General features: G+C 51.7%; 1 protein-coding gene across 5 annotated transcripts; it reads left to right on the top strand.

Moving 5' to 3' along the window:
* Window positions 1-27985, top strand: PAX6 (paired box 6). Of its 5 annotated transcripts, none has more exons than XM_019974932.2 (14): window positions 1-127; window positions 6888-7069; window positions 10860-10936; window positions 11310-11370; window positions 14943-15073; window positions 15872-15913; window positions 16008-16223; window positions 16982-17147; window positions 22870-23028; window positions 23492-23574; window positions 23804-23954; window positions 24051-24166; window positions 26763-26913; window positions 27845-27985. In XM_019974932.2, exons 4-14 carry the CDS (start codon window positions 11361-11363, stop codon window positions 27928-27930), a joined length of 1311 nt encoding a protein of 436 aa, XP_019830491.1. In that variant the 5' UTR covers window positions 1-127; window positions 6888-7069; window positions 10860-10936; window positions 11310-11360; the 3' UTR covers window positions 27931-27985. The 5 variants fall into 5 exon arrangements, with proteins under 5 accessions (XP_019830491.1, XP_070623724.1, XP_070623722.1 ...); XM_070767623.1 differs by lacking the exon at window positions 1-127 and adding an exon at window positions 6564-6788 and having other exon boundaries at window positions 16008-16022; XM_070767621.1 differs by lacking the exon at window positions 1-127 and adding an exon at window positions 6564-6788.

Genomic DNA, 27985 nt, shown 5'->3' with positions numbered 1-27985 from the left:
AACTCTGGGGCAGGTCTTCGCGTAGAACGCGGCTGTCAGATCTGCCACTTCCCCCTGCGGAGCGGCGGTGAGAAGTGTGGGAACCCGCGCCGCCAAGCTCACCTGCCTCCCCGCCCTCGGTTCCCAGGTAACCGCCGGGTCTCCGGCCCCGGCTCCGCTCGGACCCGTGCCGTCCCTCTGCTGCCCACGACGGTGTCCCCAAACCAAGCCGGCCGGCCCCAAGTAGCCCAGGGGCTTGATTTTTGCTTTTAAAAGGAGATAAAGGTGGAAGGGAATTGCCGAGGGCAGGATAAAATGGGAGGGGGGGGGGTATCTTGTTCTTGCCGAGCGTGCTTTTCTGCAATAGTGGCAAAACGTCCCAGTGTTTTGAGTGGACTTCCAGTTGAGTGCTGAGCTGCGGGGAGGGGTTGAGAGGGAAGTGGGAAAAGGGAGACAGGGATCTGCTGGTACTGTCTGCTGCAGCCTCTTGCGATCGTGAGACATGCTGGGGGTGGGGGTGATGCAGTTTGTACCTGGAACTCCCTTGACTAGCAGTTCGCGACATTCACGCGTGCAGAGGTCCCCACCCGAGCCAGGAGTGCGTAGAAACGCCCCGCCGCGCGGGTCGGGCGAAGTGCAGCAAAAGTTTCCGGCGGCTGCAAAGTGTAGATAGTTGCGCCGAAACAAAGTCTTAGAGATAGGAGTTCGTTTCTCGGAAAGGAGAGGAGGACGAAAGAATGCTGCCCACAGAGCTGGGCAGCGCATAAAGCACGCAGCGTGCGATTTGAGCTTCACTTAGGAAGACCTAATAATTAGCGATTCTCACTGAGCTAGAACGCGGGCTCGGGTTACCGCGGGCGCTGCGCTAGCTGCCCGGGTGGGAAGATCGTGGGCGCCAGGGTAGTCGGGCCTCTGAGTGCCGGGGAGAGCAGCGCCCAGCTAGCTACTCTCACGTCCCAGGACAACCCAAGCCGACCGCCGGAAGTTTCTCCAAAGTGAGTCAGGTTAGAGACGACCCCAAACTACCTCTTGGTTCAGGAGTCTAGCCCCACGCAGCCGGAGATGCCAGAAAGGCTTACGCCAGGCACTGGAGCACCCGCCTGAGAGGTTGGGGGGCCTCTAGGTGAGGCCTGGGTTCTCCCCACTGCTGCTGGCATCCCCTCTCTAGACTTTCTGGGGACACCTTCGGTGTCATTTCTATTTCAGGCACCTGTGACAGGTGCTCAGGACCACCGCCCAACTCTGAGCAATGGCCGCCCTCTGCCCACCTTGTCCAGGAAGCCCGGGAAGGAGAGAAGTGGCCACGCAGCCGAGCGCCTTACCTGGGCCTGGGGTCCTCTCCTCCGCGGGTTCCGTTCTCCAGAGCCGGGCGGCTAGCAGGTTACCCGCTTCGCAGTGGGAAGTGAACCTTCTCCTCCAGTCATAAATCAAACCCAGCCATCCTCGGGCCTCCTCCCTCATTAGAGATGTTTATTGGAGATTGTGTTTATTCGGCTGTCACGGCGAGAAAACGCACTGACATAATTACCTCTGACCAGAGTCCTCGCCCCGCGCCCAGGGCGAGCCGGGGACCTCCTCTGTCGCCTTCTCCGTCCCCTGTCTTTGATCAGAGGGCACATGCAGTTGGCTTGTTTATTTTTTCTCTCAGATCCACTCATATAATTTGGATTATTGAATCAGTTACTATTCAAATTTCCCCAAGGTCTGGACGTTTATTTATTTTAGAATTTTAAAGGAAAGCCGAAGGGTACCAAACACCCCTCCGAGGCAGAAGGGGGCAGCGCTGGAGAGACGGAAGGAGAGTCCTTCTCGCTGCGCAAACTTTCCGGCCCGCCCCGCTGCGGCGCGCTGGGGGCCAGACGCCACCGTGCGCTGGAGCCCGGCCGGAGCAGTGGGGAGTTGCCCTGAGGAATGGGTGTCGATATCGGTGGCGATATTTATTGTTTTATTCATCATTCTCTCTGCTCTCGGGAGGAATGAATCTGAGGCTTCAGGGCCCCGGGCTGAGTTTTCTTAAAACTCTCGAGGGCCGAACTCGGTGGAGCCAACCCGCAGCTCCTCCCCCGCGCCTCTCGCCCCGGGTCGCTCCTCGGCTTTGGTTTTCCCTGCTAGTCAGGTTTGTAAGTCACTATCTGTGAAACTGAGTTAGGAAGTGATGAAAAGCGTCGAATTGTTTCCTAATTGATAATACTTTTTTTTTTTGGTGACGGGGCTGACCAGTATCTGGGATCTCCGCTTTTGATCCCTCGCTGCCGCCTCTGTTCTCCAATCGCTAATAAAACTCGCATTGAGCCCCTTAGTGCCTTGATTAACAGGCAGATTAACTCTTACCAGGGTGGGGAACAGCTTGTCCCAATCAATGTCATTTTAAAAGCCCGTCAGGATACGCTCAGCTCCGGTTCCCTGGCTGCTCGAGCGAGCCAGCCATGACATTTGCTCCCTCCTCCTTCCCCTGCCGCAAACCCCACAGCAAAGCCCTCAGTTTCCAGCCCGCGTGTTCCCTGCGCCAATCCAGGACAAATTGCAGGACTCGGTCCCTCGCCTTTAAATACAGGCAGCTGTTTAGAGAGGGAATCTCCAGGGAGAAGGGACTGAGGTGGCCTTGGCTTGCTTTTCATTTGAAGCAGAACTCTGGCCTCTGAAGGGCGGAGGTTACAGGGAAAGGAGCGATGGAGAGCCTGGGTAATGAAATGAACAGCAAACTTTCCTAGAAACCGTATTTGTAAAAATCGGAGAGTGCTGTTACTTGCAAGTATGTGCATGTGTCCTGCACATCAGGAGTTTTAAACCTGGTCCCTATCTAGACAACAGCATGTAGGGTCCAGAAAGCAAAGGCTTGAGAGTCCAACCTGCGGGGCAGCAGGGATCTCACAGTTAGGATTTTTTTTTTTCTTTTTTTTTCTGAGTATTGGAGGGGGAGGTGTGAGAAAGAGACGCTTGCCGCCTAATGTGAATGGAAGAGAATCGAACCCAGAGGGTGCTGAGACACACTTGCCATTTGGCAGGAGGCGAGGAAGGGCGAGGGCACCGCGGCTTTCCCCAGCCTAGCGTGGCCACAGCCCGGAGGCGCCACCCGTCCGGCTTCTGCTCTCCTCCGCTTCCCGGCGCTCTGGGCTCGGCGAGGCTGCCGAGTGAGCTGGAAACCCGCAGGTTGCTGGAGAAAAGAGAGAGGCCCGAGGGGAGAAGGCGCCCCTGGCTGGGCGGCAGGATGGTCGCCTTTGCGTTTGGTGCTCGTTGGACCCGTTTCGTCAGCTCCACGAGGCTGGGAACCCACTTTCCCAGGGCCTGCAGAGAGAGGGAGAGCCGTTTCAGGCTCTGCAAAGTGACGCAGGTGTTGGCGGAGACTTTCCTCCTCCAAAGAAAAGCTCTCCTCCGCCCTGACCAGCACGCCAGCCCCGCTCCTCTGCTAGGCGGTGGAAAGCTGCAGTTCAGAGGTGTCACAGCACCGGGTGGGAGACTCTTGGTTCCGAAGCCGCGAAGCAAGCGAACATTCTTCACGAGCCGGGCATGGCTTTGCCTCGCCAGAGGCCGCCCTCCGGGCGGGAAACCTGAAGATCGGGCAGGGGGCGAATGCCAGGGACCGCTAGGGGTGAGATGCTGCCCGACCTCACACTTACGCACCAATACTGACCAGAGACTCCGGGCACTCAGGCGAGCGGCGATCCCCCAGCGCGACTCCTTCGGCAAAGACAGCCTCCCCCTACCGGGTGGGATGACCCGGGCAGCCCCTGCGGGAACAGGCCAGAGAAAAGTCCTCCTCCGACGCCAAAGGGTGAGGGCGGGGGCGGGGGGTGGGGGGTACCTAGGGAGAGGCGGGAAAAGGCGTGAAAGAAATGGAAGACGCGACTCCCTCCCTCCAACCCCGACTCGGAGGGCAGCAAGTGGGCCTCGGTCTTGTTGGAAGCCGCAATTAAAATGGCGACCTAGGAATTGTCTCAATTTTGCGCACACCTCTGGCCCTGGCGCGCTGCAGCTCCGTCCCAGTCCCCCAACCTGCCCTGTGGCACCCCGCCCCCCCGCCCCGGAACAGGTACTTGGCAGAGGGCGCCAGGCGGCCCGAGGCAGAACGGCACCCCCGCCCTCCTTGAGGCTAGCCCAGAGAGGACAGGAACTCAAGCTCTCCTCCCTGCTCTCCTCCAACTTTGAAAACTCTGCCTCTCGGCGGGCTGAGCTCCCCCCTCCCCCAAATATTGACACATTGGAAGCTGCCAAGTCCTTTTTTTGTTTCTTGTTTGTGCAGAGTGGTTTCCAAGAGTCCTTCTCTGAGCCCCCACCTTCACCCAATGACGTCAGTCGCATTCACTCCCGCTCCTCGCCTCTTATGATTTTTTGTTGTTGTTTAAAACTTTTCTCCGAGGTGAGGTGGGGGTGGGAGGGTGGGAGAAGGAGCTGATTCAAAGAGCTAGTGCCCAGGGGGGAAATAGCAACAAGATTACGGCTGCTTCTCTCTAAGGCAAAGCTTAAGAAGGTGCTAATCCACTCGGTCGCTAATTGAGAGGTTGTAAAAATGATATTCGCCTCCAATTCGGACAGTCTCTGGGATTCCTCCCCCCGCCGCTTATGCTCAGTGGACTTGAGTTGGAGCTTCTTTACTGATTGTTACGAAGTAAAGGGAGAGAGAGAAAGAATGCAGGCTTTCGCTGGTCTGGGATGGGCCCGCTGCCTCGCTGCCTGGGATCCTCTGAAAGTCGCGGTCCTACGAAGTCTCGCACAGAAGGCGCCGACCGGGGCGCCCATCGCCACCTCCTTAGCTTCTTTGGTCTGGGTTTTCTCCCGGCGCTGTATGGCTCCTGGGCCGCTGGAAGGGCCTTCCGCAGGCCGAGATGGTGATCGGGCTGTGCTACCCCAACTCTGGCCCAGATAGGGGAGACCTCCCAGCTCACCCCGCAGCTCTGCCCGGCCTCTCCGCTGCGGCGTTAGTGGGCGCAGGTAGGGGAGGAGAACGTGAGACCCACGTTAGGCCCGGAGCCGGCCCAAGGCAGCCTGCAGCCTCCTCGGGGTCCCAGCTCCCGGGGCAGCCGTCGCGCCGCGTGTCAGCGGTGAGTTCAGGTGGCAGAGACTTTATTGATGAGCTCTGACTTTTTGCACTTTGCACGAGTGGAGAGGAATCAAGTCTACCTGGCGACGGCTTCCTCTCAGCCTCCCTACCTCAGCTCTTCCAAACCCATCCTCTTTTGTCGGATCCTGGGGTGTGTGCCCCATCCCAAACCTTCCCCTTTCCTTGCCTCGCGACCTGCAAGTTCCAAGAGAGCCCGGAATTTTGCCGGAAGGGGCAGCCGCTCCCTCCCCTGTCACCTTAACTGCGGGCACCGAGGGGAGCCTTTGGAGTGTACTGAGGTGTGTCCTAATCGTCCGGCATTCAACAAATGGACTTGTGGTGTGTGGTCAGAAGAGAAAAGCCATTTACTTACTTTCCTCCCCGGTTTTCTGGCAACAGCTGAAGGGGAATTGCCTCCGTGGACTGAGCAGACCCAGGAGAGGGAACCGTCGTGCGAAAGACTCACACACCACAGAAGATAACTGGTGGCACACACGGATACACGCTGACACGCCGACATCGCGAGCGAGCGAGAACGCGCGCGCGCAACACACACACACACACACACACACACACACTCTCCCAGCATTGGTCGTTTCCCTCCACTCCAGGCCTCCACCCCCCTTCTTATCTCCCCCTTGCGTCCCCTCCTCTCGGGCGCCTGGAAAAACAGCCGCACTTAGTCAACAAATGGCACGTGGGAGAAGTTGGTGAGTGTTTGGTGAGGACTCTTCAGGCTTTTCACAAGAACCCTCTGTACACAAAGTAAGTGGCGTGTTTGCTCGGGCCTCTCCAGCCCCGGCTGTGCCTCCGCTCCACTGCGCACCGCGCCTTCCGAAAGGAGAACGAACAGAAGAAAGGGCCGGGGGAGCGAGGGTCGGGGAATGGGCAGGCCCCAAAGGCCTGCACTGGGAAGGCCGCCTGGCCTCGCCAAGTGCCCGGCCGGGCGGCCTCCTCTCGGCCTAAGCTTCGCCTTAGCCTCAGCGCGAGTGTGGCTGCCGGGACCCAGTGACGCTAACGCCCTTTTCTCGTCGTCTTCTCCGCGGCCAGGTGGGCTAGGGCGCGGCCACTGCGGTGTTCGCGTCCCAGGGTCCAGACGGAGATGGGGTAGGGACGCGAGGGGGGGGCGGGCGGAGACGGGGCAGCAGGCCACGCTGCACGGGAGTTGGCAAGAAAGAGAAGCGCGCAGCTACAGAAACTTGCTCCATCCATGAGCTGTGAGTCCCGCGCCCAGCTGAAGTGTGTGGGAGGCGCGACCCCTAGCTCAGCGGCCTTCACTCCACCTCTCAAGTTCGCGGCCACAGAGCTGGCCGCGCTGATTCCCGGAGTGCTCTGAGCCTTAGAGATGTCGCGAGCGCCAGCCCCAGAGCCCAGGCGCGGGGGGCCCAGCGCCGGGGAGAGCAGCGGGGACACACCGGCGGGGCCGAAAACAAGTGTATTCATATTCAAACAAACGGACCAATTGCACCAGGCGGGGAGAGGGAGCATCCAATCGGCTGGCGCGAGGCCCCGGCGCTGCTTTGCATAAAGCAATATTTTGTGTGGGAGCGATCCGTGCATTTGCATGTTGCGGAGTGATTAGTGGGTTTGAAAAGCGAACCGTGGCTCGGCCTCATTTCCCGCTCTGGTTCAGGCGCAGGAGGAAGTGTTTTGCTGGAGGATGATGACAGAGGTCAGGCTTCGCTAATGGGCCAGTGAGGAGCGGTGGAGGCGAGGCCGGGCGCCCGGCACACACACATTAACACACTTGAGCCATCACCAATCAGCATAGGTGTGCTGGCTGCAGCCACTTCCCTCACCCACACTCTTTATCTCTCACTCTCCAGCCGCTGACAGCCCATTTTATTGTCAATCTCTGTCTCCTTCCCAGGGATCTGAGATTTGCTCTCACACACCAAACCAGCAGCGTCCGTGGAGAAAACTCTCGCCAGCAACTCCTTTAAAACACCGTCATTTCAAACCGTTGTGGTCTTTAAGCAACGACAACAGAAAAAAAAAAAATCAAACAAAACTCTTGACAGGAGCTTTGACTAGAGAGGATGCCTCAGAAAGGTGAGTCCGCTTCTTTCTTCTTGCTTCATTTTTATTGCAATATTCAGGCAGGTCTCCCCCTTCCTCCCCCCTTCCTTCCTCCCTCTCGCCCGTCCCCTCCCCCACTGCTACGCCGGGAGAGTTGGACCGGAGAAGTTTCCACGCAGGAGCCCAAACTTTCTACTTCCAGCGAAAGCCGGCGTCAGAGGGCGACCGCCAGCGAGCGGGAGCAGCGCAGGGCTCGGGGCAGCCGGCCCGCTCAACCCCAGCGCCAGCGCCAGCGCCAGCGCGGGTTGATCTCGCAGGAAGGACCAAGGCTCTGGGCGCCGCAGCCTCCGCGGCTCCCGGCCACAGCGTTGCCAAATGCTCCCGGCCGGCCGGAGAGGACGAAGAGGCTCTGCGGTGCCACAGACCCAGGAACGGCTGCAGCGATCGGCCGCCGCCGGCCGCTTTGTCCAGTCTCGGGCCCAGCGAGCGCGCAGAGAGCCGCGCGCCGAGGGAGCGCCGAGGGAGCCGGCTCGCCTCGCCGCCGCCCGCCCGCCCTCCGGCTTTGTGCGGCGCTCTCCCGGGCTCCGAGGAATCCGCTGGCACCCGAGCGCTCAGGACAGCCGCGCCCGCCGCCAGCTCGAGCAGTCAGTCGGCACTGCAGCCCCACGCCGGAGGCCGAAAGAAAGAGCGAGGGAGCGGGAGCCGGGAAGGAAGCTGCCAGGCCCGGGCGGTGGAACGCGCGCTCCGAGGGAGCTCGGAGACGAACGGGAGGATTGTCAGCTTCCAGCAAGCCCCCAGGCTCTGGCCCCCAACTTGGGCGCAGAGCTCGGAACTTGAAAACTCTCTGCGCCCCGGGTTTTCCCCAACCTTCGCCCTCACCCTGCGAAAGCTGGGGTCCTCCCTGTCCCAGCGTTCGGTGGGTATTTTTCCTTGTCTTCCTCTGACAAAGCTGCCCTGATGTTGCCATTTCAACAAGTTTCGAGGTGGAAAGGTTGTTTGTTTATTTTAATCCAAAGCTCCTGATTTTTTTCTTTGTGAGGCCTTTAGAAAAATCAATATGAAAGCAGTGGCTTTCCGTTGGTCTGATCACATCCTCTCCCTGCTAATTAGTCTGAGTAATTCGAGAGCTTTTCGATTCTAAGGCCCCAGGAGAAAAAGTGTCTTTTCAAAGTTCATAAAGTTGTTGCCTCTTTCCTTGTGCAGATTTTCTCAGTCTCCCTGCACCATAATAGCCCTGAATTTTAGCAAGTGTAATTTGGGGGAAATGGAGTTGAATTTCAAGTGGAAATGCTTTCTTTTTCGAGTGCTAAAACGCGGCCCTCCAGTCATGAGTGATTTCTAGAAAGTTTAAAAACAAAGTGAACGGTGGTTTCTCTCTCTCTCTCTTTTTTTCTCATTTTATCCAAAGCTCCCTAAGCCATACTGGACGTTTAACTAGAACTTGGGAAGATTTGAGGAGGGGGTGGGAGCAGAAAATGAAAAGCAAAGACCTTGAAAGCCTGGCGAGTTTACGGAGGAGAAATAATAGTTTGTGGCCATTGACATTACATTTTTTATAGCTGGTGACCTTTGCAAACGTCTGAAGGTAATTTGATTAGTTGTTGTCTTATTTGGCCCTAGAGAGTAAAACTTTGTCATCTTAATTGGTAATTACTCTTTGGCTGGGGGCGGGGAGGGCCAAAAGTGAGCTCTCCCCTTCACCCTAGCTAAGAAGTTTGGAGATGGTTTTGAGAATGAAGTAATTAAAACAACAGCAGCAAAACTGAGGCTTGGATCTGGGATAGGGAGGCAGTGGCCCAGTGGCCTAGTGGACCACGGCAAGGCGACTCCGAGGTGTTTGGAGACTCCCTTCCTTTCCCAAATGGGTCTCTGACTGGGCTAGGGCTATAGGAAGCCCCGAGGTTGAGCTGGGGGGCTGAAGCTGTGGCTGAGGTGGGGGGAGTCTAGTCTCCGCCAGAGTGCTTCCGGGTGTGATGCCTGGCTTCCCGGGTTGCTTTTGCACTGTGTTAACGATTACTTAAGTAATGAGATAGCTTCTTAGTTGAGAGGAGGGTGGGAAAGGAGCAAAACCAGGATTTGAAATGCTTCCACCTTCCCAGCTGCTTGGAAAATTAATCGGTTAGGCCTCTCTGGAATCAGCTAGTGATTTTTTAAAAATGGCTCCAAGAATGTACCAACCTGGACTGGGGGCATTCGGTTGTGGTTAAGTATAGGTATAGGTTACAGTAGGAAGTTTTACCCTTCTAGGGGAATTTCAGTCCCCCTTCTCCCCACCAGCTACTATTTGCAGTTTCAGAATCCGACTTGGTGTGTGTGGGGAGTTGGGCATTCTGCAGAAAGTTGGGTTTTTCTGCGTTTCCTGGACTTGACTTGGTCTCGGGGATGGAGAGACAGGAGAGAGGCTTTGGGAAACTGCCTTGGGAAGCTGGGGGAAAGTCCTCTAAGTTTATTTTTATGGATTTAAGCTGCCTCCCAGCTAGTTAATAAATTAGACCATGAATAGCCTTGAAGAAAAAAAAATTATGCTTCTTAGAATTCTTTACTTGCAGACAGGCAAAATTAATAATCATAATAAGCAAAACAGAAAAAAGAATGAATATTTTAATTTTTTAAGCAGGGAAAGTGATGCTGTGACTATTTAATTATTTTACATTTTTTTTTTTTTTGGCAAACCTTTTGAATGGGTTCTTTATTGTAACTCTCTCTTCCCAATTGAGCTCCCCACGGTGCCGTTGTATCTTTTTACAGCCCCTAACAACTCACACCAGTAACACAATTACGTCCAGATATTTATAACAAGAAATTACTTTTCTCTTTTCTCCCCCACCCAGAACCTACTTCTTAAGAGAAGACAGGGAGGGGTAGTGGTGGAGGAGGTGTTAACCTTGGGGGACTAGCCCTGGGTCAGGACTTACAAAGCGAGAAGCGTCCCTCTGTTCCCTTTAAGAGTTGGTGAGTTGTTGGTACCTTTGGTTGGAAGCTGTGTTGCTAGTTAGGGAGATTCGGTTTTGCTCTTTGGGTTTGGGGAGAGCTGGAGAATAGAAGCCATTGTTCGCTCTCTGTAGGCTTTGTCGGCCACGCTCACCCCCTCCTGTTTGTACTTTTTAAAGCAGTGAGGCGAGGTAGACAGCGTGTGTCACAGTACAGTAAAAGGGGGGAAGATCTAAACACCAAAAGAGAAGTTAATCACAATAAGTGAGGTTTTGGGGGGAAAAAGTTGGGCTTGCCACTTTCAAAGTCCCAGAAAGAATGGAAGTGAATGGCGATCAAGCCGACTGGGAAGCTTTGAGGGGAAGAGTGAAGGATAAAGAGGTAACCAAAGACTTGGGTTGGGGCGAGGGGCTTGGGGCAACTGGGGTAGTGAAATTCTTGAAAGGAGTAATGGTTCTGACATCCTCCCAAGCAGCCCCAGCCTGCACCCTCAAGCACTCTGAAGTTCCAGGGTCCTCTGTGCTTCACCTCTAAACTTCAGGTATAAGCCCCCCTTCTCCCAGCTCTTGGCTTCTTCTCCTAACCCCACTGTTTCTCTTGTTCTCTCCTTTTCTTTCCCTAGTTCTTGGTATTTTTGCAAAATGGGGCCCTAAATTGTCAGGCTCTGCAAATTGCCCAAAGCCGGGTCAGAGCAGCCACTATCAAAACCTGGAGACCTTTGCAGGACAGGCTGCTGGAAATGTGGGTGTAGCTTTGGGATTTAGAGTTTAATGGCAGTTTGAGCCCAAGATGGGTTTCTTTTCTTTTCTTTCTGAGAGTGTGGATCAGAGAGTCCATGATCTATGCTTTTGAGTCATAGTTTGACATACCTTTCTCCCCTGTTTTGTCTTAGGGGGAAGACTTTAACTAGGAGCGCGCAGATGTGTGAGACCTTTTATTGTGAGAGTGGACAGACTTCCCAGATTTCAGGCAAGTTCCATGCTGGCTGCTTTGGGTTCCTCAACCTGAAAGAGTCAGAATGCTTCTTCATTGTTGTTCAGTTGGAAGAAAAAATTAAAAATCAAGTCATGGATTCTTCTGACTAAAGGGTTAACTACTAAGAGATATGGGGGAAACAGACTGGGAATACTGGAGTATTTGTAATGCAAAAGGTAGATTTTGCACATACTGGAGGGCAGAGTTGATCTGCCCAAACTGATTGATCCGATAGCCCCAAACTGATGGAGTGGATTATTTCTTTAAAGAAGAGGCTTTCTCCTGTCCTGCTTCCAGGACACCCTCTGTAGGGAGGTAGGCCTACCTGGTGCCGGCCCAGAATTAATGCCTATATTCTTGCTAACAGAGCCCCATATTCGAGCCCCGTGGGATACCGAGGCCCCCAGCCAGCGCCAGCATGCAGAACAGTAAGTGCCTCTGGTCTTTTTGGACTTCGGGCGGGGGAGGCGCGGACTAGCGCGCGGGTCGGGGGAGGGCTTGGAGGCTCTCGGTGTCCGCGCTGGCCAGGCCCGGGGCGCGAGGGAAGAGGCCCGGGGACCTGAGGCAGCTGCTCCAAGAGGGGAGGGCGTTTGCTCTGTTCTCCCTCCTGGAAGAACAGGGGCTGGGCCCTTGGGAACAGCCCGCAAGAGTTTGCGAAGCTGCGGTAGAGAAACCCCATCCCCCCAAATCCTGTAACTCACACCCCCTCCCCGCCCCTGCCCGGGCTCTGACCCCAGAGAGGGGGGCTGGACTGAGCGGGGCGGGGCGGAGGCCTCTCGCCGTCGTAGCGCGAGAAGGAGGCCCCTTGGGCTTAGTCAAGACTGAAAGTCTCCACCGTCTGGGGCGGGTGGGGGCTCCTCTACCCCAGTCACCCTAAGAGCAGCTCCTCCCATCGCCACCCTGGCGAGGGGCCTGGAAGGCCAAGGGAGTGGGGCACCCAGGCCTGCGGTGGGGTGGAGTTGGTACTGGAACCGTGGACTGTTACAGGGCGCAGACCGGCGAGAGCAGGTTTACTAGGTCTGGGAGGAGTGGGGATCGAGCCCAGGAGTTGGAGCAGCCCTGCCCTGGTGGCTACTGTGTGGGTCCTAGTCATTCCGGGCCCGATGTGCCTTTGGTTCGCTGGCTCTTGCATCTCCCATCCTCCCTTTGCCTAGACCCCTTGGGCACCCAGCCCACCTTCCTGCTCAGTACGTGGGTGCTGCTTTGTGGCAGGACGAATCTGAGACCGGGCCTGAGAGCCTGGAGGCCCAGTGAAACTAGGCCCCGGTAGAGGGACAGAGCCCTGAGGCGGTTTAAGGGCTCCGCTGTATGGAGTGCCTGAAAGCCTAAATCTTCTAGAAACATTCCCTTGCCGAACTGCAGACTGAGAGGGGGGGTCCCTAGCCCCTGATGCATCTGTCCTGCAGCCGCTAGCTGTCCCCTGGCCCTTTAGCGGCTGGGTGGGCGTGAAGCGCAGGAGAGGGCTCAAAGCGGGCGCCGAGCTGGAAGGCGGATTAGTTGTACAGAACGTGCCAGGCCCCGGGGACTTGGCCCGGTAGGAACCCTCCTTGGCGAGGCTCGGGCTTCTGGCCACTCTTCCTGGCTGCTGGGTCCTCCCCTCTCCAGCACAAGGGCCCCAGCCGCAGGCTCTTGGGCAGGCCGGCCCCGGGCGCGCGGCGCTGAGCATTTGCCGCTGCGGCCTGGCTGGCGGGCCCCGAGGGGCGCGGGGTCGCGGGCCGGCCTGCAGGGCTTTGTGCCGCTCGCTCCCGGGTGTGCGCGAGGCGCAGAGCATCCAAATTGACACCATATGTTTTCCTATTAGATGCTTCGCGGTCGAATTCTAGGCGCATAATCATCGCCACTGGGCGAGAGCGCCAGCCGTCCCTAGGGAAGGGACACAATGATTGAGGCTTAACCTCTGAAGGGGAACTTAGAGCGGCGCTTCCTCGCTGCCATTTCGATGCTGGCAGAGGCGACCTGGCCCTGGGCGAGCACCCGCCGGCGGTCGCCGCGGAGGTGGTGGGCAGGTTATTATTATTATTTTTTTTGCCTGTTTGGGGGAGAAAGAGGGAGGTCTAGGATTAGGCGGCTTCATACGCCTTGGCATTCCCAGATTGGGAATTGCCTCGGCTGCGCGTGAAGTTTGGAAGGTCTTTCTCGATCTTTCTCTGGGAGTGCCTTTCTTTTTCCTGGAAGGCGTCCTTTGCCCAAAGGGGAGGCTCCTGTAAGCTGGAGCAGCAGAAGTTCTTTAGAGGCAAGGGAAGGCAATAAAGGGAATTTAGGAGAAACCAGGAGCGGGCTCTAGGCCTCGCTCTGTTGGAGAAGCGGTTTCCCCGCGATGTCCCTGCTCGAGCCCGGCCCGGCGGAGCCTAGATACCCCAAACGCCTGTCACTTCTCATCGAGTTGAGGCTTCAGCACGCCCCCTCAGTCAGCGTCCCCCCCCCCACCCCTCTGCCCCAAGCCTTTGGCTACTCTGAAAACGCGGCTCCCCTCGAAGGGGAAACGAGTGCAGTTCAATCTCGTCTGAGTGATCTACAAATAGGGACGGAAAGGGTCGTTTTATCACGGTCCCGTTTGTCGTGACGATGCAATTTCCCGGAGCGGAGCACTGTCACAAAGTGACAAGGCTGCCACAAGCGCCCCGACTGATCTTTTCAATTAGCCTTCCATGCATGATCCGGAGCGACTTCCGCCTATTTCCAGAAATTAAGCTCAAACTTGACGTGCAGCTAGTTTTATTTTAAAGACAAATGTCAGAGAGGCTCATCATATTTTCCCCCCTCTTCTATATTTGGAGCTTATTTATTGCTAAGAAGCTCAGGCTCCTGGAGTCAATTTATCAGAGGCTCCAAGGAGAAGAGAGGAGAGGAGAGCTGAGCGGGGGAGCCACATCTCCTGGAAGGGCTGCTCTCTAGAGTCGGGGCTGCAGGTTGGAGATTTTTAAGGAAGTGGAAATTGGCAATTGGCTTTATTTGTGTGCCTGTGGTTTCTGGGGAGGGGGGCTACAGGGGTGCTAACTCCTCCCTATTCTCAGTTTAGACAATAGGGTGAGGTTGTGAGATAACCAGATAAAGGAGGGAAGGGGACACTGTGGTGTGGTCTTTTCCTTTTCACTTTTTGATTTTTGCTCCTGTCTATCCTGGGCTGTGGGGAGGGCCGAATTTAGCATCGGAAGTAAAAGCGGAGCTGTAGCTGGTGCAGACAGACTCCCAGACCTCTGGCCCACTGTAGCAGCCAGACTACTTTGTGGTTGGAGCCGATATGAGGGGCTTGAGGAAGTCTGCATGGGAGGTGCTGAACCCAGGTTGCGGTTCACTGGCCACAGATTTGCTGTTCTGGTTCTTCTTTACTCTATTCACTTTTTTTCTCCTATTTTTTTTTTTTTTAAATCCTGGTGCTTCACCAGAGTTTGGAATATGACAGCAAATGTTTCTGGATCTAGCATCTGAGGGAACACTGAGGAGCTGTAGGGTTTGCCATCACAGTTCTAACAATGCAGGGAGCTTGAAGATGCAGTGGGGGTTCTATAGGACTCGTGGTTTTTCGTTACACTCAGAGGGGATCTTTGGTAGGATATTTCTGAGCTGATTATTTGCACCTTTCGGGTTCAAAGACTGGCTGGGGTGTTTCTGGAGGGCGGCAGTGGGCTGGGGGTTCTCCTGGAGTGAAAGCAGTGAGTAGTAGTGAGGTGTGTGTGTTCTTACGTGTGTCTGCACCGTGCTTCTGTTCTGCAGGCGGGTGGGCAGGAGCTCCGCTGTGTCTGGGCTGGGCTGCCCGATGCCTGGAATGGCTTCGAGGTCCGGTTGTCATTTTCCATCGAGAGCAGGGACCTGATCACTGAGGTTGGCCAGGGCTGGCAGGGAGCTGAGGATGCATTGTGGTTGTCTTTTCTTCTTTTCCTTCTTCCTTCCTCCTTTTCATCCTTCTCCTTCTTCCTCCTCCACCTCCTCCTTCCCCTTCTTCTCTTTCTTGCCCCTTCTTCCCCTCCTCTCTGCTCTGCTCTCCTCTCCCTTTCTTCAGGTCACAGCGGAGTGAATCAGCTCGGTGGTGTCTTTGTCAACGGGCGGCCACTGCCGGACTCCACCCGGCAGAAGATCGTAGAGCTAGCTCACAGCGGGGCCCGGCCGTGCGACATTTCCCGAATTCTGCAGGTGATCCTCCGGCGCCGCCCCATTCGCCGCCCCTGCGGCCCTCCACTCTCAAGGCCCTCTCTTCATTTCTTACTGTAAACGCTGCTAATTATGGACCCCCACCCTCACCCCTCATTCCAGCCCCCACCCCACTCCCCTGCCTTCTGCTTTCCCCTTTCCTTCCACCATCCTTCCCGATCTCTTTCAACCTGGGTCAGTCACATAAGAGAATTCATCTGCTTAAGAAAAAAACTGGGTGTGAATTAAAAACAAACAAACCAAAAAACCTTTCTCTTTTCATTTGTTAAAACGTTCTTTGTGGTAACAGTTTATGAACTGTAATAAAATGAATTATATAAATCTGCATAATTTCATCCCCTTCTCACTCACCCCATGCTTACCTCTCAGGGTTTGAGATATTTGTTTTATTTCTTCATTTTCATGAAGAATATATATTGATTTTAAAAGACGAATGCTGTTTTCCTCCCTCCCTAACTCACTCAATTGGCATATTTTTAAAGGAAAAATGACTAAAGATTCAGTTTATTTTCCCCCTTCACTCATTAAAACATAACACCACTTTAAGCAAGATCAGCACAAAACAATCTGACTTCGTTTTGACGCATCTTCTGGCAGTGTTTATTTACAAAAACAGTTTTAAAAACTTTTAAGTTAGGTTTTTTTTTTTTTTTTTTTTAGTTCAAACTGTTTGAAAGTATCATCCTATTTGTAGTTTTTAGGGCTACAAATGTAATTTTAAGAAAAAAAGCTCTCTACAGTAAGTTCTCATACCATTGAAGGTATATTTTTGTGTTATAGACCCATGCAGATGCAAAAGTCCAAGTGCTGGACAATCAAAACGTAAGCTTGTCATTGTTTAATGCATACTTAAACAATTTTATTTTTGTCTTGAAATTATTAATAATGTGGTTTTCTGTCCACTTCCCCTATGCAGGTGTCCAACGGATGTGTGAGTAAAATTCTGGGCAGGTATTACGAGACTGGCTCCATCAGACCCAGGGCAATCGGTGGTAGTAAACCGAGAGTAGCGACTCCAGAAGTTGTAAGCAAAATAGCCCAGTATAAGCGGGAGTGCCCGTCCATCTTTGCTTGGGAAATCCGAGACAGATTACTGTCCGAGGGGGTCTGTACCAACGATAACATACCAAGTGTAAGTTCACTGAGAACATTCCCTCTCCCTGCCCTAAGCCCCATGCTCTTCCCTCTTTACCATCACTTTCTCTGCGTCCCCCTGCTCTCCTTTCTGCCAGTGTCTTTCTCTTTCTCTCCTCCCTGCTCCACCTCTGTTTGTCACCTCTGTACCTGGGGGTCTTGAGAGGAGCACTTTGACCTTTTTATTGACCTTCTGGAAATGGGAGTCAAGTGTGGGAGGGTTAGTCACCATATTTGCATGTGGCAAGGTAGAGAGTGGAGAAAGTCACTGGAATCTAGAAGGAAAGTGAAAATGAAAACCAGATTCAAGCAAGCTTCCTCCACATCTTGCTGTTTGAACCTTCTTTCAGAAATCAAACATCCATTTCTGTCCTAATATAAAAAACAAATAACAGTGAAAGAAATCTCTAAGCCAGGTCTTAATATTGGAGACAGGGAATCTTTGTAACAACAACAATAATAAAAAAGCAGCCATGTGAGTTAGGTCACCAAAGACACTGAGCGACAGTGAAGGACCCCTCCCTAGGGTTCCAGCTCTCTACCCAACTCAGTTTCCATGCCCAGAGTGATAGCTGACATTCTTTCCACGATGTCTCTGCAAGTCCACCCACTGTCCCAGGATGGCTGGGGATTTTTTTTTTTTAATGTATTAGGGGTCATTCTTTAAAGGGGTGGCATGCTGAGATGGAGACTTAAGAGGGCAACTGTGTCTTCAGGAGACTCTGCCATTTGGTTTGATCTTGATTTGATTTGCAGGTGTCATCAATAAACAGAGTTCTTCGCAACCTGGCTAGCGAAAAGCAACAGATGGGCGCAGACGGCATGTATGATAAACTAAGGATGTTGAACGGGCAGACCGGAAGCTGGGGCACCCGCCCGGGTTGGTATCCGGGAACATCAGTGCCAGGGCAACCTACGCAAGGTAAAAACCCAAACACCCATCCTCAAACTCTCCATATATGCAGCCCTTGCGTATCCTCTTCTCCTCCAACCTTTTCCCTCTCTGGACTTTCGTGCTTGGAGAACGTAGTGGGAGTAACTCTTCAAGGGCTTGGGACACATTGACTTGCGCTGTATCTAGGTGGTATTTGTTGAACTGTCTGGTTGGCTGGAAATTCAAGTATTGTGTAGTCAGAAGTAGTATGAATGTGGCTGGGGTGTGTGTGTGTGTGCGTGCATGCTTGAGTATGTGTTATGGGCAGGAGTAGGTGTGTGCCTGTATGAGCTAGCTGCGTGGTGCCCTATTCAAATGTGCCATTAAAATGCACGGAGAGCCCCCTTGCTGTAGAAGTGTGACAAGTTAACACACTGACAGACTGCAAGGTAAACATAATTGTATCATCTTGCTTTTTGCTGTAATCGACAAATTATGTGACTATGAGTAAGGTGTGTAAGAGAGGGTGAACAGTGAGATGCAGGGCCAAGTTGAGGATGGGGCATTGGAAATGTTGATTTCCCAACTAAAACAACCCTACCCTCTAGGTTCGGACCCCCTCCACTCCTCTGGGCCCCTACTTCTCATTCTTTGTGGGTGGCGACTGTGTAATAAGATAGGTGGGGTGAGGCTTCTGTGAGCCAGACTTTGGTGTGCTGGGAGCTACCCGGGAGTTGAGAGGAAAGATAGGATCTGGACCGTTGCAGGCTCTGTGAGAAGGGATGGAAGAAGAGGAGCAGACGGGGGTGGGGTCGGGTCGGTTGGCTCTCCCCGCCCCTCCCCTCCACACACCGGAGGTAGATTGGTCAAGAATAGGAAACAGTTTACTCCGAAGATTAATCGGTATTTGTTGTCCTCGTGACAAGGAGATAATATGAGGGATAATGGGACGTGGAATCTCACTCCCCGGAGCACGACCAAGCCTGGGGGCTCCCGGCCAGGGGAGGCGGTGAGGGGGACGCTGACGGGGCTGCCCTCGCCTCCGTGCGCTCTCAACCCAATCTGGGTGCCCCGCGCCTCCACGGAGCCGGCGAGGGAAGGGAAAATCGGTAACAGTATGCGAAATATCTGGTACAAAGGATGCTTCTGTCACTCGCAAGAATTTGTTATGGGAACAATCCTGTCGCTCTGTAATTGCTCATTAGAGAACGTTTTGTTTCTCATTAAGGCGACATGAATAAGCGTCTAGTTGAAGGAGACAGCTGTAGAAATGTTCCACAAGAGACCTCTGGACACGATTCGGCACCAATTGCCAATTAGACATGTCAGTTTTAAGAGCAGAAAACAATATAGGACGGACACTGGGAAGATAGGGAGCAAAGCGCTGGCTCGGTTGTTTCCCAGCGCGGCCGCTCGGCCGGGCCGAGGCCTCCCGATGCGCAGGGCTTCGGTTCCCCTGGGCGACCCGCCCGCCCGCTCGCCCGGATCGGGCCGAACCTCGGCCTCCCGGGGTGCGGCAGGCTGCCCCCCGAGGCGGCGCTGGCTCCCCGCTGGCCCCCTCCGGCCTCTGGTGAGGACGAGGGAGTGACCGCCATACCCTCACCTGACCTTTGAAACTGTAGGGTTCCCACGTGCGCACACCGGACACACCCAAGGGACGCACTCCCACTGCTCGCCCCCAGCACCACCGCCCACCCCAATCTGAGGTCGGGGTGACCCCACCCCGCCGCCTCGTCTGCCAGAGAAGTCTCCAGGAGGGCGCGGGACTCGGTGACCGGGCCTGGGAAGGCTGAGCCCTGGGCGCGAGGGCTCCTGTTTGCTGGGGCGGGAGGTGGCGCTCGTTCAGGAGCTTTGAACTTTCTTTCAGGCACCCAGTTGCTGGAGCATTCTGGCTCACCAACTGCCGGTTCTCCCTCTGTCCCCGGGCCCCGCCCCCCAACTCCCCCAGCCCCCCCCCCCCAACACACACTTGTGCCTGGTCCCCGCTGCGTGGGGAGGACGGTCACGCCAGCCGAGCGCGGAGTGCCCGGGTGCAGGGGCCACAGGGCGCCGGTGGCCACGGCTGACATGCAGGGAATCCTTGGCTCTTTGGGCGCTAAGAAGGCCCTCCTCCCTCCCTCGCCCCCTTTCCCGGCCCAGGAAGCCGGTTTTGGGTTTTAAAAGAGTCCATGACTCCGAAAGCATAAGGCGAGGTTAGGTCTCAGAGGGAGACAAATATGGTTTCCATCTGATCAACGCCATGCGGTGGTGAATAAAATTGTGCCGATGTGGGCTGACAACCACAAGAGACAACTCTATCCGGCCCCCAATTCTCCAGCGATTTGGTGGTTTTAGGGATCACGGAGACACTTTTTCTTATCTCCTCCCCCCACCCCTCCGTAATACCCAGGCCCTCTATAGGATTTAGTCAGTCTCTTTTTTCAACAGATGCTTCAATGTTTTGATCCGCGCTCCAGAGCTGAAAAGGTGCCGCAACCGGGTTGCTATCTTTTCTTGCTTGTTTTCCGCCTCACTGATTAAGACACTAAGAAACTAAGGAATGATTTTATTTCCCAGCGTCTTTTTTTTTCTTCTTCTTCTTCTTCTTTCTCTCTCTCTCCCTTCTCCTTCCAGGAAACAAATCCTATCCCGAGCGTCAGATGGTCCCGGGTCTGGGAGAATGGGAGGCGCTTTCACTCGCCTTCTCGAGGATTAGGCTGGAAGGTGGACGGCGCCCATTGAAGGGCCCTTTTTTTGCGCTGAGGGGGCGCCTTTTAAAGAAGATATCTTAATTGTCTGCCACTTAGGTTTATCATGGGGGGAATCCGAGATCCAACTTCTAGTTTTATTTTGCTAAAAAGCTTTAAGAGTGGAAAGTAAATCCACTAAAGAAAAAAAAAAAAAAAAAAAAGGAGAGGCATCCAGTTAAAGTGACCTCTTCCGCACCGCCGGGCTGCGGACTGTTGCTCAAGTAGCAAGCTTTCAGCGGTGCACACTGGCTCTGTTGGGTTTTGGAGGGATCCTGCAGCCAGGACTTTCTCCTGACCCGCCTCTGTCTCCACTGCTGTTTGTTTCTCCCCAAAGAGGTTTAAAATCAAGTGCTCCTCATCCTCCGTTAAATGACTCCCCTTAAAAAATTACTTCCCAAGTCGGTGCTGCGCCTTCATTCCTGTGAGTAAGTGTGTGGTGTGTGTGTGTGTGAGTGTGGTGCGGGGGGCCACGGGCGAGGGGGGGGGGTGGTGCGGAGAGGAAGAAAGGAAGAAGGAGAACGTGAGCACATGTCCATGTTTTAGAATTAGGAAAGTGTCAGTGAAGCAAACGTGAGCAGAGAATGCTATCTGTGGGGGTCTTCCGAGGCACACCCGGGTAGCTTTGTTTAATCGGAGAGATCGAATGTGCCAGAAAAAAGGACTGGGGTGGGGCCTCCTGGAAGGCGTCTGAGTGACCGCCACCCCAGCAAGATGGGATTGTGTTCGGTCCCTTCCCTACACGTTGGAGGATCGCAGGTTTTTGTTTGTGCTTTCCAAAAGCAATAACTGATGGGCCTTTCTAGTTGGTCCCCCAAAGTCTATTTCTAAAGTCTTCCTCATCGACTGAATCCAAAAAGAAAAGGGGCTCGGCATTTCGCTCCCTGAAAAACACGTTGAAAAGTCCCCGTGAAACTTGGGGCAGTAAATTAGCGGGGACGCAGGTGCCAGGCACCTGTGAGTGAGCTGCTCTCGGGCGCGGCCGAGGAGCCCTCCCCAAGCCCCAACTTTCTGATGTAGCGCAAGACGATCCGAAGTAGCCCATTTACTAAGTCTCTGTCTCTCTCTTATCTCCCTCGGTCTCTCCCCTTGTCTGCTGACCCTCTTGTCTCTTTTCCTCTCAGCGCTCTTTTTCTGTCCTTCTTGCACCTTTCTGGCCTATTCCTCTTCGGAGCCTCTTTCTGGCCCCACCTTTCTCTACCCCTCCCCTCTCCTCCTCCCTCAACCAGACCTCTGTGCCTCCCCTCCTGTCTCCCTCCCCGCTGGTCTTCATCCGCTCTGCCTCTCCGCCCCGCTTCCCCCCACATCCCGTCCTCATCCACCGTCCCTGCGCCCCCCCACCCTCTGCCCCGGCCCCCCATCCACCCTCCAGCCCCCAGCCAAGCGCCCTAAATAGCATTGAGGCGCCCGCTCTTCGGACAGTGATTAATGATAGCAGAGCAGAGGGGTTAACACACTTCACTGAAAAGTCTGTTGACTGGGCTTCTTGTAACACAATTGGTCCGCTGCACGCCTCAAGAGAATCCTTTTGTTGTCCGCGCTCATTGTGGCCTCGAAATTCTGCCCACGAAAGTTTGCCAACGCTCCTGCCCCAGGAGTTTAATAGTTTCCCTTACTCGCGGGGCATTGTGCAGTGCTGAAAAGCAGCCCCTCTCTATTCAAGTGTTGGTGGTCATCTCAATAGATCTCCAAGGGCCCATATGGTGGCCAGTGCTGATGAATCCGCCTGTTTAAATGGGGGAGAAAGTTGGGGTTTTAAAACATTTCAAAGTTCCTGAAAAGATCCCACTAGATCCTGTCACAATTCCCTGAACTCTTTGAAGGCATTGCCTATTGTCTCCCGGTTATAAATGATATTCCTGGCCAAGTCGATTCCCACCAAGGCGCCCCAGAGCCTCCTCCTCCCAGGGCCAAGTCGCTAAGATGGGGAGGGGGGCAGCCCCGTTTGGTATCCCTAGGGGGCCTTAGGACCCAAGACCAAGGACCCAGGAGGCAGTGGTCCTGGAGGCCTAGCGAGAACTGAATCCTTTGCTTCAGACAGGCTGTGGCCTCTCCAGCAAGGCGCAAAAGGAGACAGCTTGCCCAAGTGCACATCTTGCCCTCCAAGCAGCAAAGGAAAACAATAAAACTTTCCCCTGTTTAATGATAGAAATTACATTAAAAGTGGTGGAAATGCCCTAATTAAAAATGCACCACTTAAATGATATGCCAAGGATTCAGCTGCAGCATAGCATATTTAGCTAGTTAGTGAACTCTCTACTATTTCTTTTTTAAAATTACACGTTAAAAATTTAAAAGAAATCTTACTTTTCTCTGGTGCAACACATTACAAAGAATGGACAGTCCTTTTATCTAAATATAAAATTCCATTTTCAGCAATTATAGCCTGTTCTTGGTGATGATATAATTACAGCTGTGCTCGTAATAGGTGTCAAGGCAAAGCGCACTCATACAATAGTTGAATAAAACTGCAGAACAATGCAAGCACTTCTAAATTCACAACCTTTAAAATGAAATTGACTGTGCAGAATTCAAATAAAAACTAGATAAATATTTTTTTTAAAGATTACAAGCTTGGTTTGGTTTCTTAATAGCATTTTCTACAAACCTATCAACATCTAATTGATTAGATAGGAATTACTGATTATAGATCAGCTGAAATCTTGAACGTCACTCTTCTATTTTCCCAACACAGCCATAGGTAAATAAATTCTGCAAGGAGAGGGAGCTGGGTGAAGCATGTGGAGGGTCAGGGTTAGTTATGAAAGAACATTTTAATTGGAAACTATACCACTTGTTTTGTTATTCACAGAATAACATTCTATAAGTATCTACATTGCACAGTCTCATCATCATAAAAACAGAAAATGGTGGTCAGGTAACATGTGTCACCAATGTCTTTTGAAGGCTGACAGTTACCTCGGGAATGTTTTGGTGAGACTGTGAGAATAGACTGCTCTTGGAGTTTATGGCTATGTGAGGCCCCTTTTGCAGACTCCAAGTTATTCCCAATTTCTCTTACTGTCCTGTTCCTTTTTTTCCAGATGGCTGCCAGCAGCAGGAAGGAGGGGGAGAGAATACCAACTCCATCAGTTCCAATGGAGAAGATTCAGATGAGGCCCAAATGCGACTTCAGCTGAAGCGGAAGCTGCAAAGAAATAGAACATCCTTTACCCAAGAGCAAATTGAGGCCCTGGAGAAAGGTGATGGAGTTTTTCAAAGTAGGGAAGCAGTAAATCAAAGTAAATGCCACATCTTCAGTACAAAGAGCTAAATTTAGCCAGGGCCCTCGCACAGAGGCCTGAAAAGGTTCCCTTTTTCTGTCTTTTCTGGGTATCTCTTTTAGTGTATGTGTTTTCTTTCTTCTTTCCACGTACCAGGAATTCAAAGATGAGAAATCTGACTTCTCATAAAGAAAGAGTCATGATTTGGCTAATTCAGGCCACAGAAGAGACCTTGAATGAATGTCATTAAACAAAAAAATAGAACACGGTTCTGATGGGATAGTTCTTCCAAGTACAGTCAATGCTAATAGTAGTAGCATTTTAAAGGGAATTGGTTGAAAGTGATGGAAGTCAGGAGGTGAAAATCAGCTTGATCCAGGCTTTGGTTGACACATTTTGTATAGTTCTGGTGCAACATAGAAAATGCAACTTACTCTTTCAGAGTTTGAGAGAACCCATTATCCAGATGTGTTTGCCCGAGAAAGACTAGCGGCCAAAATAGATCTACCTGAAGCGAGAATACAGGTACCTGGGGACTGTGTGTTCATGTGTTCATGTGACTCATACCATTTGCCTTTTTTAGAGACCCAGCTGCTTCTAAGGAATGTCATTTGTTTGTATCAATAGAAACAGATTTAGTTTGCTAAATGCTTTGCCGTCACTCGGGGACTGGGGGAGGAGGACAGTGGACCTGTCAGGGATGGGGCAGAGCTGGGAGCAGGCACAGGGCTCACCTGTTCTGTCTGATTTCCAGGTATGGTTTTCTAATCGAAGGGCCAAATGGAGAAGAGAAGAAAAGCTGAGGAATCAGAGAAGACAAGCCAGCAACACACCTAGTCATATTCCCATCAGCAGCAGTTTCAGCACCAGCGTCTACCAACCCATCCCACAACCCACCACGCCTGGTAACTGGAAATATTAATTCTGCTGATCAGTGTGTTTCAGCCTTTCTGCCCTTGGCTCTGACTCTCACCACGACTGTTGTGTTCCTCTCCCTGCAGTTTCCTCCTTCACCTCCGGCTCCATGTTGGGCCGAACAGACACAGCCCTCACAAACACGTACAGTGCTCTGCCGCCCATGCCCAGCTTCACCATGGCGAATAATCTGCCTATGCAAGTAAGTGAGGCCGGCGGTTGCCCACTTAACGGGTCCCTGGGAGAGGAGGTTAGATGTGGGTTGGGGCATGCAGACCTCACTGCCCCTGTGTTTACCCTTGGGAGACTTTCTCAGTACAGTGATTGGCTTGATCAGTGAAGTCTAAGATGAAAGCAGTCAATCCAGTCTTTTAGCTGATTGATTCATGCCTTTAATAAAATAAAAACTTGATTTTCAGTCCAGTTAATCTGCCTTTTTGCTTATTGGGAATGTCAACTTGATGATGTTGGATGAGAATGGGGCATGCTTTAGGGATCAGTGTGAAACTTGGACCAGAAAATGAAAATAATGCTGGCAAATTATTAGCTAGTAAGGGGTTAATATGGGTAAAACAGGTTTATAGTCAGGTGTTTGTATAAATAAATTTATAGTCTTTATGTGTATTTTGGATGTTATTTAGGATGTTTGTGATAAACTGGTGAGGAAGAAAAAAAGGATCAGAATTGGGATTCATATTGTATAGTGTGATTTACTTAACATAGAGGAAAAGATAATTTTCTTTTTCTGTCTTAGAATAAAAGGAATAGAAGGTATTTGCTAGAAATATCACGTATCTTTGCTGTGAATGATGTGATGAGTTTCTGGCATAACTAGCTGCCTGGAAAGGTTGATGCTATTCACTTGGTATAACAACCTGCCCCTACTCAATTCCATCTCAAATATATATCGGCCCCTACCTGTGCTAGGTCCTCAACTAGGCTAATCCTATTTTATGATGAAAGTTGTATAAGGTAGGTAGGGTGTACTGGAACCTTGAAGCCAGAGGGTTTCTTGATGGGGAGGATATTCTGCCATGACTTCTTCAGGATTCTTGTTCTATTTGTACAGCAGTTAGAGATGCTGGGTGGTATGAGACTGGCCAGCATGAGCCCCTGGAAACAGATTGGGGGATACACAGATAGTTTATTCTCCACTGAACATCTTTGGCTGGATTTCTAACCCAAATCACACTAAAATAAATGTTGCACGGTCTTTAGATTAATATAGGAACAGCTAGATAAGCAGCTTCAGAGGCATTATTCACATGTCTATTTTTATTACATCTGGATATTATTGACCATAGAGCAATTAATGTAAATTAAGGGATTAACAGCCCATTAGTTGGGGTGGCTATAACTGCCTTGGAATTTTCTAGAAGTCAAGGTTGCCTGGAGGAAGTGATTTCAGGATAGAAACAAATGCAAGCTGAAATTCTGGCAAGGCCCTGAGGGCCTGCTTGCCTCTTTGAACTCGGTGTTAGCAGTCTTCCTCTGACTTTAATAAGGCCACTGACTGTCTTGTTCAGTTTTATAAATTGTAGCAATACCTAGGTTTCTCTGAAGATAAAAACTGTATATATGAGAAAACAGAAACAATTAAATAGATGCTGCTATTCTGTTAGAGTTGTGTCCACATAGAGGCCCGTGTGGGTTGATTTATTTCAGATGCTGATTTTTTAAAATTATATAACTTAAAATATCATTCAAACCACATATATAGTCATCAAACAAAATTAAAGTATCAACAATTCTACTATTCAGAGAAAACTGCTCTTTGACTCTTGGAATTGGGTGAGGGGTGTCCTGTCTTTCCATCAGTTTATCCTGTTGACCAAAATCTTCAACCATTTGAAGCCATAAGGAGCAGGTGTCCTTCTCTGACCTTCTCTAATGCGTCACTGCCTCTGAGGATGTGGATCTTGGAATGTTAAACATGTCTATAGTTTGCAGATTAGAGCAGTGCTGTCATCTCCCTTGCTCCTGACATTACGCTTCTATTAGTTCATCCCAAGTTTGCTGCCCCACCATAGCCCTGTGAGAGCTCAGGAGGAGTTTTGTCCCAGCCTTGTGTATTTATTTAGTTAGGATAAAGGTTTATCTTTTTACTACCATGATTCTAAATATTTAGAGGGTAGCAGCACAATTTTGTGGATTAAACGCAATCTCGGGTTTGGGGTCTGTAAGAAAGTCACAGCAAATTTTCATGGTAGGGCTAGGTATTTCCTGACACTTCTGACTACTTTAACCTGAGATCATTACTGATCTGCCTTTTCAAGAATCTTTAAATCCATGAGTCCCACCATCAAAGGCTTCCAAGGTCCCTAAACCAAACTTTACAGAGTTCCTCCCGGTGTTTTCTGCCTCAGAGCTTGAAATACAGCATTTAAAGGGTGGGGGTGTCATTGGATTCCCAAATATTAATAGATTGAATTTGTGAGAGAGGGGTAATGTATTTATGGAAGTCCTCATGTTAAAACTTCTCTAAAGGTGCCAGCGAAGGTCCAAGATGAAAACGGACAAAAATTCTATTCATTTATGGATGGTGCCAACCATCTAGCTGGATTGTAGTCTGAATTTTGGGCACTTTAAAAAGTTTGGTATGTGGGCAACTTTCCTCTAGCAGTGGACAATAGAAGGACCAGTTGGAGGCCCAATCTTAGAGTTCCCACATGGAATTCCAGTGCTTTACTTGAGGGTGTATTCAGACTTATTGGCAGAGTCCTGGGGAGGAGGGAGCCTGGGGATGTGGCTGTGCAACGTGTCTCTCGGTAACCATGGGTTTGCCTTTCTCCTCGCAGCCCCCAGTCCCTAGCCAGACCTCCTCGTACTCCTGCATGCTGCCCACCAGCCCTTCGGTGAACGGGCGGAGTTATGATACCTACACCCCCCCACACATGCAAACACACATGAACAGCCAGCCGATGGGCACCTCGGGCGCCACTTCCACAGGTGAGCCATGCTCTCCGCAGGCTGCACAGAGATGGCCTCTGCAGCTTCTTTTGCCAGGTCATCTCCCTTCATTCGTAGTTTATCTGGAAAGAATCTGTCGGCCTTGTATGATGGTGTGTTTTACTCTCTGTTGCTTGCTTCTCTGGGGAAAACTAATTAAAAAGGGGAATTCAGTCAAACTAGTTAGTAACTTAATGCCATACTGGCAAAAAAAAGTTGTTTTTCCTGAATTTGGTTGCGGAAGTTGCATATGAAGGCAAGACCCAAAAATGTATCTTTCAGAAGGATAACTTATTGTATTAGCCAAACTCAACAGTGAAGGCCATCCCCCCACCTCGTCCCAGCTTACTGGAAAGACTTCTCAGGTCCTTCCAGTTCTTCTGTGCCTTTCATTGGAACTGAAGAAGTACTACTTTGGTTTTCCAGGATGGTTTTGTTGCTAAAGTTCCAAACATACAGACAAGTGGAAAGTGAAAGTGTTAGTTGCTCAGTCGTGTCCTGAGTCATGCTCAGGCTGTTTGCGACCCCATGGACTGTAGCCCACCGGGCTCCTCTGTCCATGGAATTCTCCAGGCAAGCGTACTGGAGTGGATAGCCATTCTCTTCCCCAGGGGATCTTCCCAACTCAGGAAGAGCATCGAAGCCCAGTTTTCTGCATTGCGGGTGGATTCTGTACTGTCTGAGCCACCAGGGAAGCCTGGAGTTGGTGTTTTTTTTGGGGGGGAGGGGTTGGGATTCAGTAGGTGCATGTAAACATGTTTTCTAGTTTCTGAAGGTGCTCCTTTTGTTTATAAGACTCGAAAGTTTTTTTTTAAATATATTTGAAATGTTAGAAAGTACTAGAGATTTTTTTTTTAACTTATAAATTCATACTCCATGCCTGTCTCTCAAAGGGAATCTCTACATGGCTATTTCTTTCATCCACTTCTAGGACTCATTTCCCCTGGTGTGTCAGTTCCAGTTCAAGTTCCTGGAAGTGAACCTGATATGTCTCAATATTGGCCAAGATTACAGTAAAAAAAAAAAAAAAAATCAAAAAAACAAACAAAAAGAATATATTGTGTTAATTCAG

Source organism: Bos indicus, chromosome 15 (assembly GCF_029378745.1).
Source record: "Bos indicus isolate NIAB-ARS_2022 breed Sahiwal x Tharparkar chromosome 15, NIAB-ARS_B.indTharparkar_mat_pri_1.0, whole genome shotgun sequence".
In the NCBI taxonomy this organism is placed as follows: domain Eukaryota; kingdom Metazoa; phylum Chordata; class Mammalia; order Artiodactyla; family Bovidae; genus Bos; species Bos indicus.
The sequence above is the reverse complement of the archived record's forward strand: the minus strand, read 5'-3'. Positions and strand labels throughout refer to the sequence as shown.